This window comes from Otolemur garnettii, unplaced genomic scaffold, assembly GCF_000181295.1.
Source record: "Otolemur garnettii isolate 467f Iridium unplaced genomic scaffold, OtoGar3 scaffold00051, whole genome shotgun sequence".
NCBI lineage: Eukaryota > Metazoa > Chordata > Mammalia > Primates > Galagidae > Otolemur > Otolemur garnettii.
Window position 1 is genome coordinate 2,362,690 of NW_003852446.1, and position 12,908 is coordinate 2,375,597.

The following is a 12,908-nucleotide window of genomic DNA, read 5'->3' on the forward strand; positions in this document are numbered from 1 at the left end:
CCTTAGCCGCTTGAGCCACAGGCGCCGAGCCATATCTTTGATATCTTATATTCCTTTTTTTTTTTTTTTGCGGTTTTTGGCTGCGGGCTGGGTTTGAACCCACCACCTCCGGCACATGGGGCCAGTGCCCTACTCCTTGAGCCATAGGCACCGCTCTATCTTTGATATCTTTCGCTCTTTCCTCACCCAGCCCTGCCCGCCAGGCTGCATAAGTGTGGTTGCACATATGCTCTGCTTTTATTTTTAGTCCCCGGTTGAAGTTAACTCTTAGGGCAAATTATTAGAAATATAGGGCTAGGGCTCAGCACCTTTTGCTCAGTTAGGGTGCCGGCCACATATACCATGGCTGGTGGGTTCGAACCCAGCCTGGGCCTGCTAAACAACAGTGATAACTGCAACAAAATAATAGCTGGGCATCGTGGTGGGTGCCCATAGTCCCAGCTACGTAGGAGGCTAAGGTAAGAGAATCGCTTAAGCCCAAGAGTTAGAGGTTGCTGTGAGCTGTGATGTCATGGCACTCTACCCAGAGTGACATAGTGAAATTCTGTCTCAAAAGAAATATAGGGCTAGAGGGATTTTTAGAGATAATTTGTTTTATCCTAAAACACAAAGTTTAAAAAAAAACTAAAACCCTTAAATAATCACTTTAAATTATTCAAAGATATCCCTATCCCCAAATTAGACCTGTCTTACCTCCCTAAATCCTGGAGTTAATCACAGCTAAAAGGCCTACAAATCTTTCCTAATGTTTTCCTAAATGCATACTGGTATATCTAGCGTGCTGTGTATTTTTAGACATTTAATTTTTTAGATTTATTTTGTAACTGTGTCAGAGATCTGTTTGACTTTGAACTTGTATTTTCCACAGCTGATTTATGAAATGGGGGAAGCAGTGTAGAGAGAACGTCGACTCTTGAATTTGGCAGACCTGGTTTTGAATTTTGCTGGCCCCTTTTACTGGTTTTAATGTGCTTTGGGGCTAGTGACTTAATCTCACAACTCTCATTTTGCTTATCACGGAACAATAAGGCTTACCTCTCAGTAGGGCGGGGAAGGTTAAATAAGGTAACTTGGAGGGCACTTTGCACAGTGCTGCCTCTTAGGTACTAAAGGTTCCCTTTACTTATGTGATAAATTCCTCCTAGACAATCCCAGGCAAGCTAAGGATCTCTGCCCAGGGAAATCCATAAATGTGTACAATCTTTCCCACCTGTTTCTCTGAAGGTCCAACCTTAGCTCTGGCTAGCGAGGATTGCACACACTTAGCAGTGGTTGAAGGCATTTGAGCTGGCAGTAGTTGAAATAATTAGGACGTATATGGAGGTGTTGTCTGTTTTGTTCATTTAGACCAGTATCAGTAAAAGAACAACCATTACTGAAAGGTATAAGCAAAGTAAGCCAAGGAAATATGGTTCCTTCACTGAAGAGCATAAATTAAAGTTTTCAACTTTAAAATTGTTCATATGTCTCTTTTTTCATGGAGTAGAAAGGAAAGAAACTTACTTAAACTTTTTTTTCTAGCTGAGCACAATGGCTCAGGCCTGTAATCCTAGCACTCTGGGAGGCCTAAGCAGAAGGATCCCTTGAGCTCAGGAGTTTGAGACCAGCCTGAGCAAGAGTGAGACTCCTTCTATACTAAAAACGGAAAAAATTATTTGGGCATTGTGGTGGGCATCTGTAGTCCCAGCTACTCCTTAAGCTGAGGCAGGAGGATCACTTGAACCCAGGAGTTTGTGGTTGCTGTGAGCTAGGCTGGGGCCACAGCACTCTAGCCTAGGACAACAGAGTGAGACTTTGTCTCAAACAAAACAAAACATTTTTTTCTTTTAGGACTTTAATTTCCTTATAGTCTTAATTTTGAATGTATTGATCCACAAAACTATTCCAAGTAGTTGATGAATACAGAGTATTCCCTTGTGATCATTTGCAAAACTTTTTTATCCTTTGCTCTTATAATTTATTGTTGATAAATTGGCGACTACCCATTTTGAAGAAATCTCTTGGTCACTTAGGGAGTCACTTTAGGGCCAAGTATTGAGTCAGTGGAAGGAAGATTGTGAAATGTATCCTTTGACCAGAGAGGAGTGGCTAGGGTGGGGATGATTGGTGTTGAATGCTTTAGTAAACACTTGTAGTGCAGTGGTGTGCTTCTCTAAGTCTTTTTAGCTACAAGAGGAAAATAGTCTACTCATGAGTGTAGTCTGGATAAGCTAGATAAAAATGTGATCGCTTTTGTATTATGATTTTGTTCAGGGAAGGGCTCTGAAAGAAATATATCTGGAAACCACTTAGTGTTGGTTTCATTTTTTTCATTTGAGATTGGTATTTAAACATTTCCTTTCCTTTTTATTTTTCCTAATGATATATATTGTATTAAAGAACTTTATTCATCTTGGTGTTTAAAAAAAATTTAAAGCTCTTGGAAAGGTAACTGATTATACCTAATTTAATAGGTAAAAATAGGTCGGATGAGGTGGCTCACGCCTGTAATCCCAGCACTCTGGGAGGCTGAGATGGGTGAATTGCCTGAGCTCACAGGTTCCAGACCAGCTTGAGCCAGAGTGAGACCCCACCTCTAAAAATAGCTGGTATTTTGGCGGGTGCCTGTAGTCCCAGCTGATTGGGAGGCTAAGGCAAGAAACTTGTTTGAACCCAAGAGTTAGAGGTTGCTGTGAGCTATGATGCTACGGCACTCTACCAACAGTGACAAAGTGAGACTTTGTCTTAAAAAAAGAAAAGAAAAGGTAAACATAGATGTGCTGGCTCAGCGCCTGTGGCTCAAGTGGCTAAGGCGTCAGCCACATACATCTAAGGTGGTGGGTTCAAATCCAGCCTGGGCCCGCCAAACAACGATGGCTGCAATCAAAGAATAGCCAGGCGTTGTGGCCAGTGCCTGTGGTCCCAGCTACGTGAGGAGCGGAGGCAGGAGACTCGCTTGAGCCCAGGAGTTGGAGGTTGCTGTGAGCTGTGATGCCACAGCACTCTACCCAGGGGGACAGCTTGAGGCTCTGTCTCAAAAAAAACCAAAAGAAAAAAAACACCGATGTGCTATCCTGTCCTGTCCGTGACTCAGTTTCTTTGTATCCTGCCAGAGATCGTATATCCTTCTTTGCTCATGAATTTATGCAACTCGTCTACTACATCCCTTATAAATCATAGCATATAGTACCATAATATAGGATGTTTTGTTTTTTCCCTTATCAACCTATCCTTACAGATCTGTGATTACACTATTGCCTTGCTCTTTTTTTTGAGACAGAGTCTCACTTTGTCACCCTTGGTAGAGTCTTGTAGCGTTGCAACTCACAGCAACCCCAAACTCTTGGGCTTACATGATTCTCTTGCCTCAGCCTCCTAAGTAGCTGAGATAGGACTATAGGCACTCACCACAACACCCGGCTATGTTTAGAAAGATGAGGTCTGACTTTTGCTCAGGCTGGTCTCCAACCTATGAGCCCAGGCAGTCTACCTGCCTTGGCCTCCTGGAGTGTTAGGATTACATGTGTGAGTCATCACGCCCAGCCTACTGCCTTTACTCTGTAATAGATGCTATAGTACTGAAGTGGATAGATGTACAAAAATTTATTCATACAGTCCATTAATTTACTTATGCATTTGAGACAAGGTCTCACTGTGTTGCCCTGGCTAGAGTGCTATGGCCTCAGTCTAGCTCACAGCAACCTCAGACTACTGGCTTCAAGTAATCCTCCTTCTTCAGCCTCCCTATAGGGACCTGTCCTGACACCTGGCTAATTTTTTCTATTTTTTAGTAGAGATGGGATCTTGTTCTAGCTCAGGCTAGTCTTAAACCCCCAAGCCCAAGGAATCCTGTCTGAGCCTCCAGAGTGCTAGGGTTATAGGTGTGAGCCATTGTGCCTGGCCTCATCTAGTCCATTATTAGTTGACATTTAGGGTATTTCTCATTTTTTGCTACCACAGATAATGCTGCATAAATATGCTTATATATTATGTCATTTTACGAAGTTGCTGGTATAGCTGTAGGAAATATTGATAAAGGAGTTTGCTGGGTTGAATCATGTGTGGCTTGGTGATTTTTTTTTCCTCCAACATCTTTTTTTTTTTCTTTTTGAGACAGTCTGACTCTATCCCCTGGGTGGAGTGCCATGGCATCATCATAAGCTCACAGCAGCCTCAAACTCTTGAGCTTGAGTAATCCTCTTGCCTCAGCCTCCTGAGCAGCTGGGACCACAGGAGCACCCCCAACATCTTGTAAAAAATTTCCAAATATACAGCAAAGTTGAAGGAATTTGATACTAAACATCCATTTTGCCACCACCTAGGTTTTACCATTAATACTTTACTCTGGTTCCTTTTTCTGATCTCTCTCCATCTGTCTGTCCTTTCACCCATAAAGCCATCTTAAGTGTGTATGTGCTAAGTTTTTAACAAGTGCATGCAGTTCTGTAATCCAAACCCTCAATAATAAGAAACAGATTACCAACACCCCAAACATTCCCTTGTATCCTTTCTCAGTCCCTGCCCCAATTGCATTCCTTAGTGGTTAAACCACTTTATCCTTTACCGGAAAACATGAGAAGTACCTCACACTGTAGTGTCAAAGATTTTTTTTTTTTTTGATGCAGAGTCTCACTATGTCACTCTGGGTAGAGTGCTATGGCGTCACAGCTCACAGCAACCTCAAGGTCTTGGGCTGAAGCGATTCTCTTGCCTCAGCCTCCCAAGTAGCTGGGACTATAGGCACCTGCCACAATGCCTGACTATTTTTTGGTTGCAGTTGTCGTTGTTAGGCAGGCCTGGGCTGGATTCAAACCTGCCAGCTTTAGTGTATGTGGCTGGCACCCTAGCTGCTGAGCTACAACCGCCAAGCCTGTTTTGTTTTGTTTTTTTGAGACAGAGTCTCACTTTTTCACTCTGGGTAGAGTAACTTGGCATCACAGCTCACAGCAACCTTAAACTCTTCGGCTCAAACGATCCTCTTGCCTCAGCCTCCTGAGTAGCCAGGACTACAGGTGCCCAGCACAATGCCCTGATAGTTTTTGGAGATGGGATCTCTCTTACTCTTGCTCAGGCTGATCTTGAACTAGTGAGCTCAAGCAATCTACCCGCCTCAGCCTCCCAGAATTGTTTTTTTCTTTTTTTTTCTAAGAGACAGGGTCTCACTCTTTTGGCCCAGGCTGGAGTGCAGTGCCACAATCATAGCTTACTGTAACTTTGAACTCCTGGGCTCAAGCAATTCTCCTGCTTCAGCCTCCCAAAGTACTGAGATTACAAGTGTGAGCCACCACACCCCACCTGTGTTGTCAAAGATTTGATATGAAAAAATGTTATCTCATGGTTTTAAGTTGGATTTCTTTTATTGTGAGTAAAGGTTAAGCACATGTTTACAAGCCATTTGTATTTCCTTTTCTGTGAATTCTTGCTTCGTATCTTCTGCCCATTTTTCTGTTTGGTTGTACATCTTAGCATTCTTTCATTTGAACATCCATTTATGTTAATAAAATATCAATTTTTACCTATGACTTGGCTTAGAATTTCTTTTTTTTTGAGACAGAGTCTCACTATGTCACTCTGGGTAGAGTGCCATGGCGTCACAGCTCACAGCAAACTCAAACTCTTAGGCTTAAGCAATTCTCTTGCCTCAGCCTCCCAAGTAGCTGGGACTATAGGCTCCTGCCACAAGGCCTGGCTGTTTTTTTGTTGGAGTTGTCATTGTTGTTTTAGCTGGCCCTGGCCAGGTTTAAACCCGCCAGCCTCAGTGTGTATGGATGCCTCAACCCTACCCGCTGAGTATGGATGCCGCCCTTGGCTTAGAATTTTTAATAAAATATATATTTAATATGTTCTGTGATGCTTTCAAAGTATTTAGTACAAGTAGTTTTTTAAAAATATTTTGAATTATCCGAGTAATGAATATTCATTATAGAAAAACAGGAAAATACAGTGAAGCAAAAAGAAGCACTGCCTGTAATTATACCATTAAAAAATATCCTTTATTTATTTATTTTTGAGACAGAGTCTCTATTGCTCTGAGTAGAGTGCTGTGGAATCATAGCTTAAAGCAAATTCAAACTTTTGGGCTCCAGTGATCCTCCAGCATCAGCTAGGACTACAGGCACCCAACATGATGCCCAGTTAGTATTTCTATTTTTAGTAGAGACAGAGTCTTGTTCTTGTTCAGATTGGTCTTGAACTCCTGAGCTCAAGTGATCTACCCATCTTGGCCTCTCAGAGTGCTAGGATCACAGGTGTGAGCTGCCAGTGTGCGGCCTCAAAAATAACCATTATTAATATTTAGATATCCTTCCAACACTTCTCTGTGTGTGTGTCTATATATACACACAGGTGGTCTCTGACTGCTTTTTACCCTAGGGTGGGTTTATTGGGATGTAACCCCTCTAGAAGTTGAGGAGCATCCGTATACATACATAGTGTGTGGATACAACATATGGTGCATACTGTTTTATAATTTGTTCTGGGATCATCTCTCATTATTAAATAGACTTCTGTAAGATGACTAGGCCAGGATGGGATGTTTGTACAGTAGTAGAGGATACAGAGGATAGTTACAAAGTAGTATATTGTGATTTAAGAGCATTGACCCAGAAGCTAGACTGCCAGGGTTCAAATCTTGCTCTGCAGTTTACTAACTGTGACCTTAGGCAGTATACTCTACAGGGCATAGTTTGCTCATCTGTAAAGGAGATCATGATGGTGCCTACCTAGTGACATTGTTGTGAGGATTAAAAATACCTGGATGAGGTATTTGTCGTGTAAATGTTACCTTTTACTGCTATTATTTATACAAGAGATTGTACTCCAGGAAAGGCATCAAGAGTGGCTAGCAGAGAGAGAGAAGATAAAGTAGGGAAGTATATTGGGCACATGATACAGAATTCTCTGTGGCTTGTTTTTGGCAGCCATTTTTGCATCCCCCTCCACCGGGTTCTCCATCAGTTGGCAGTTGAATATGTTATGTGCATAAGCTTTTGTTTCCTAGGAAGATAATATACCAAATAATTGGTTATGTAATATGTATGGCAGGAGTTCAGAGGTAGAATAAGCTAATGGAAAGATCCTAAGTATTAATACACAAGTTGTAGAAAGTACCACTATTATTATTCCATCATTAGAAGCAAGACAGTATTATATTTCCCCTCTCTCCTGTGCAGCTAATTTTGATGTAGTATACTGGGGTATTTTTCATATTCGCTAATGAAAGACCTACTTTGGCTTTACAAAATCAGTAGAGCCTTATCATGAACTGATGAGTGTGTAAATAAAATGTGGTCTATCCATACAGTGTATATCATTCAGCCAAAAAAAAAAAGGAAGGAAATACTGATTCATATTCCAACATAGAGGGACCTTGAAAACATGCTAAATGAAAGAAGTCAGACTTAAAAAGCCATATATTGTATGATTCCAGTTATATGAAATGTTTAGGATAGCCAGGCCTGTGGAGAAAGAAAGTAGATTAGTCACCTGGTACTGGGTATTCTGGTGGGGGTGGGGTGGAGGTGGGGTTAAAGGTTGATAGCTAAAGAACATGGGGTTTTGTTGTAAGGTGAAGAAATTGTTCTAAAATTGACTGCGGTAATGGTTGCACAACTCTGAATGCACTAAAAAGCAGTGAACTGAACTGTATACTTTCTTTTTTTACTTTTTTAATTTAATTTTTTTTTGAGATAAAGTCTTACTTTGTCACCCTTGGTAGAGTGCTGTGCCATCATAGCTCACAACAACTTCAAACTCTTGGGCTCAAGCGATTCTCTAGCCTCAGCCTCCCAAGTAGCTGGGACTATAGGCACTTGCCACAATGCCCAGCTATTTTTAAGGTGTCACTATCGCTCAGGCTGGTCTTGAACCTGTGAGCTTAAGCAGTCCACCTGCCTTGGCCTTCCAGAGTGCTAGGATTATAGGCATGAACCACCGTGCCTGGCCCCTTTGTAATTTTTTTGGTCAGAATTAGGCTTAGGAGTGTGGCATCAAACCATAACTCTGAAATAGACAACCCATTTCCCTTTAATGCATTTTTTTTTTTTTTAGAAAATCAAGGTGTTGTGCTTGCTTTGGCAGTACATATACTAGAATTGGAATGATAAAAAAAAAAAAAAGAGAGAAAATAAACTTCGGTTGTTTAAGCCAAAAAAAAAAATAAAATAAAATTGGAATGATACAGAGAAGATTAGCATGGCCCCTGTGTAAGGATGACACACAAATTCTTGAAGCGTTCCATATTTTTTGACTGCATTAATGTACACAGCTATGATTTAATAAAAAAAAAGAAATCAAGGTGTTAACATGTATATTATTTGAAAAGTGTCGTTAAAAAGCAGCAAATCTTTAATCTCCCTCTTTAGAAGAAAATATTTGGCTCTTGGCAACTCTTAATGCCTAAAATTTTTTTTTTTAGAGACAGAGTGTCACTTTGTCACCCTTGGTAGAGTGTAGTGGCATCACGGCTCACAGTAACCTCCAGCTCTTGGGCTTAGGTGATTCTCTTGCCTCAGCCTCCCGAGTAGCTGGGACTACAGGCACCTGCTACAATGCCTGAGTATTTTTTGTTGCAGTTTGGCCGGGGCCAGATTCGACCCTGCCACCCTTGGTATATGGGGTCAGCACCCTACTCACTGAGCCACAGGTGCTGCCCAACAATATATAAATTGAACTAAAACTTTTTTTTTTTTTTTTTGAGTTTTTGGCTGAGGCTGGGTTTGAACCTGCCACCTCTGGTATATGGGGCCGGCGCCCTCCTCCTTGAGCCACAAGGAGCTGCCCTGAACTAAAACTTTTATCAAAATAAAAGACACATCTAGAAAAGTATACAAATCATAAATGTTTATGCCTATTGAATTTCCACAAAGTGAACATCTGTGTTTACTTCCCCTCCATCTAGATCAAGAAATAGAATACTGCCAAGCACCCTAGAACTGCAGTCCCCAACCGCTGGGGTCACAGATTGGTACCAGTCTGTGGCCTATTAGGAACTAGGCCGCACAGTAGGAGATGAGTGGCAGGTAAGCAAGGGAAGCTTCTTCTGTATTGATAGCTGCTTCCCGTTGCTCATTCCTGACCTTCACGTCTTGTCAGATCAGTGGCAGCATTAGAGTCTCACAGGAGCCAAATCCTTCTGTTAACTGCGCGTGCAAGGGATCTAGACTGTGCACTCCTTATGAGCGTGTAGCACCTGTGATCTGTTGTGGGGCTGAGGTGGTGATGCCAGCTCTGGGACTGTCTAGTTACAGGAAAACAAGCCCAGGGCTCCCACTGATTCTGCATTATGGTGAGTTGTATAATTATTTCATTGTATATTACAATGTAATAATAAAAATGAAGTGCACAATACATATAATGCACTTGAATCATCTTGAAACTATCCCCCACCCTGTGCCACCTCCCCAACCCCACCCCACTTTCATGAAACCAATCCCTGGTGCCAGAAAGTTTGGAAACTGCTGCCCTAGAAGGCCCTACTGATGGTAACCACTATCCCGATTTCTAGCATCATTAATTAGCTTGGCTTCTTTTTGAACTTCATTTATAAATGGTTTCCTACAGTAGGTATTCTGGTACCTTCCTCACATTAGGTCTGTGAGTCTCATTGCTGGATAGTATGAACGTATTATAATTTTTTTTTTTTTTTTTGAGACAAGGGTATTATTGCTCTGTTGCTTAGGCTGGAGTGCAGTGGCATGATTGTAGCTCACTGCACCTTTAAATTCCTGAGCTCATGCAGTCCTCCCGCCTTAACCTCCTGAGAGGGACTGTAGGCTCATACCACCATGCCTGGCTATTTTTTTTTTTTTCTTTCCACCCCCCTCCCCAGTAGAGACAGGGTCTCACTGTTACCCAGGCTGGTCTCAACTCCCTGCTTCCCAGTGTGCTGGGGTAACAGTTGTGAGCCACCATGCCTTGCCAACATACTACAATTTATCCTTTCTTCTGTTGATAGAAATTTGGGTTGATTCCATTTTGGGACTATTATGAATAGTCCTGCTTTAAACATTCTTGGCCTTTGGATGCACACATGTACACACTTGGGTGAAATCCTAGGAGTAGAGTTAACTGGGTTAGAAGGTATCCGTATTGCCAAAGAGTTTTTCATAGTGGCTGTGCTAGTTCTTTCAAAAGCACAATACTTGATTTATTAACATTAGACTCTAAAAGATATAAGGTTTTAAATTCCTTAACCTCTCCATCCCCTCCTACTTTAGATAGTTTTTTAGTATCTTTACTTTAGATGTATTTTTAGTTTTTCACCTAGATGATCTTGTAACTTAAAATAATAAATCTCTGCTCCATTAATTTTTGAAAGTAGTTTTTGTCCACTTGCAATAGGAGGAGGCTATTAGACACCTCCCTCTCAATTGTGTTATTCAGAAAAGGAAGAGGCTCTCTTTCATACAGAGAGGAAATGTGTAGAGTTTAAACTTTTGCCACATCATATGACCAGGTAACGTTAACAGGGGGAAAAAGCCCTGGGCGGCTCCTGTGGCTCAAAGGAGTAGGGTGCTGGTCCCTGGAAGTGGTGGGTTGAAAACCGACACTGGCCGGAAAAAAAAAGAGGGGGAAAGCCCAATGAATAAATAAGGTTAACAGTAAGAGAGTAAGGTAAAATTACTGATGCAAGAATAAAATATTGGAATAAAGGTATCTTTACCATGCGTATTATCTGTATTTACCTGTTAGGGCAGGGAGAGCTGCTTAAAGTATCAGGCCCGAGATTTCTGTGGTTTAACGTGAGAAAAGTGTATTTCTTGTTCACCTAATAGTCAAGTGTGGGTTATCTTTATAGGTGAGGTGGCTTTCCTGTATGTACGTGGGATTTAAGGGTACAGGCTACTTTTATCCTATGGCTCTGCCATCTCTTAGGGTCTTGCAGACCTCTGTATGCAACCAGAGTTGGAGACAGATGGTGGAGAAACAATTGTGCTAAGAACAAAAGTCTTGTGGCAGAAGGAACAATCATAGCCTCTGCTCACACTCAATTGGTGGGACTTCACATGGGAGTCCCACTTAGATGTACGGGGGCTGGGAAGCATAGTCCCTGGCTGGGCACTAGTCTCATAGCGCCAGCTCTACAGGACATTGGGAGAGGGTGGCTTTTTGGTGGATATCTAGGTAGCTATCTTTCTGTCCTGTTGCCTTGAGGATAAGACCAGAACAGTTAACAATCTAGCTTCTCTTAAAGTGCTAATTATTTTAAATGGTGAATTTTTCTAGGGAAGTAAAGTTTAGATTTAGAATTGAATGGAACATTTTGCCTCCTTTGGTAATACTTAGTTGTAAATTTGTTTTAACTTTAAGTCATCTCTCAGTGAAACTTAGAAACCACCATATTTACATTGATTTTTATAAACTATTAAGAAACAAAAAAGCTGTCACTCTTTGTGCCTCTGGTCATCAGCATTGATTACATTCAATTTAATGTCTTCCATTTTTTTTCTCCTTCCTCTTTCGTCAAGTTTGAAATTGGCACAATGGAAGAAGCTGGAATTTGTGGGCTAGGGGTGAAAGCGGATATGTTGTGTAACTCTCAATCAAATGATATTCTTCAACATCAAGACTCAAATTGTGGCACAAGTAACAAGCATTCCTTGGAAGAGGATGAAGGCAGTGACTTTATAACAAAGAACAGGAATTTGGCGAGCACAGCATACTGCACACAAGAGTCAAGAGAGGAAATTCCTGGGCGAGAAGCTCGAACGGACCCCCCTGATGGTCGGCAAAATGCTGAGTACAACAGGAACAAAGAGAAAACCCTAGGTAATAATCTCTGCTCGGTGTTGGACATTTTCACATACTGCTCATTTTCCGTAGCCTAGGTATGAAGAACAGGGCTTGTTTGAAGGTGCTTAGCTAATGCACCTTTTGTCTTTGGTGAGATGTGTCTGCATATCTGCTGCAGTCATGTGCGTGAGGTGAGAGTAACGGAGTAGGAAGCTTAGTTATTTCTTTTTATTTTTTTTTTTTTGAGACAGAGCCTCAAGCTGTCGCCCTGGGTAGAGTGCCGTGACATCATAGCTCACAGCAACCTCCAAGTCCTGGGCTCAAATGATTCTCCTGCCACAGCCTCCCAAGTAACTGGGACCACAGGTGCCTGCCACAACGCCTGGCTATTTTTTGGTTGAAGCCGTCATTGTTATTTGGCAGGTCTGGGCTGGATTCGAACCTGCTACCTTAGGTATATGTGCCTGGCGTCTTAGCCACTTGAGCCACAGGCGCCAAGCCGAGCTTAGTTATTTCTTAAGAATTTGGCTTTCTTGAAAATTTGGGGCCAACTTGACAAGTGGAATTTGACTTGCCTTTTTTGCATCTTTAATATAGTCTGACCAACAATTGCTATGAAAACTATACATTTGATCAGTTTATTTCAAAATTCAGTTACAAAATAATGTTATCTGTGATTCAGAAAGTAGCTGAAGACTGGCTTTCAAGGGTATGTTTCTCTCTCCTGCTGTGTTAGTTTGAGATTTAGAACTAAGGATGTGATATGCTGAATCTCATAAATAAACCTTGAAACCCTTTTATTTTTGCCTCATTGGTTGGCCCTCAGTTTTTCTCTGTATTATACTTAAGATTCATAGTGTTTGATAGACATGGTTTTGTGATAGAATGTTGGAATTATGCTTCTTATTAAGCCCATTTTTTACTACCATGGAAAAGGTAAACATTTATAGGAATATGAAAGTAATTTTGATTTCTTTAAAAACAAGACATTTCTTTAAAATTAACAACCCTGGGCTTGGCGCCTGTGGCTCAAGAGTTGGCAGGTTTGAATCCAGCCCGGGCCCGCCAAACAATGAACGGCTGCAACCAAAAAATAGCTGGGCAAGCCTTGTGGCGGGTGCCTGTAGTTCCAGCTACTTGGGAGGCAGAGGCAGAAGAATCACTTGAGCCCAGGAGTTGGAGGTTGCTGTGAGCTG

At 41.6% G+C, this 12,908-nt stretch overlaps 1 protein-coding gene and 1 non-coding gene across 4 annotated transcripts in view; both read left to right on the forward strand.

The window, feature by feature from the left end:
- TXLNG (taxilin gamma) overlaps positions 1-12,908 on the forward strand; it is a 52,517-nt gene that overhangs the window by 17,349 nt on the left and 22,260 nt on the right. For 2 of the 3 annotated variants that reach the window (XM_023514325.1, XM_012806419.2), the window contains exon 2: positions 11,448-11,748. In XM_023514325.1, coding sequence (XP_023370093.1) covers positions 11,448-11,748 — 301 coding nt within the window. Of the gene's footprint in view, positions 1-11,379; positions 11,749-12,908 lie in introns of those variants that run through there. The other variant, XM_012806418.2, reaches the window with a different exon arrangement.
- LOC111726007 lies at positions 8,116-8,224 on the forward strand. Its single transcript, XR_002773912.1, has one exon. It is a non-coding gene; the product is annotated as a U6 spliceosomal RNA (small nuclear RNA).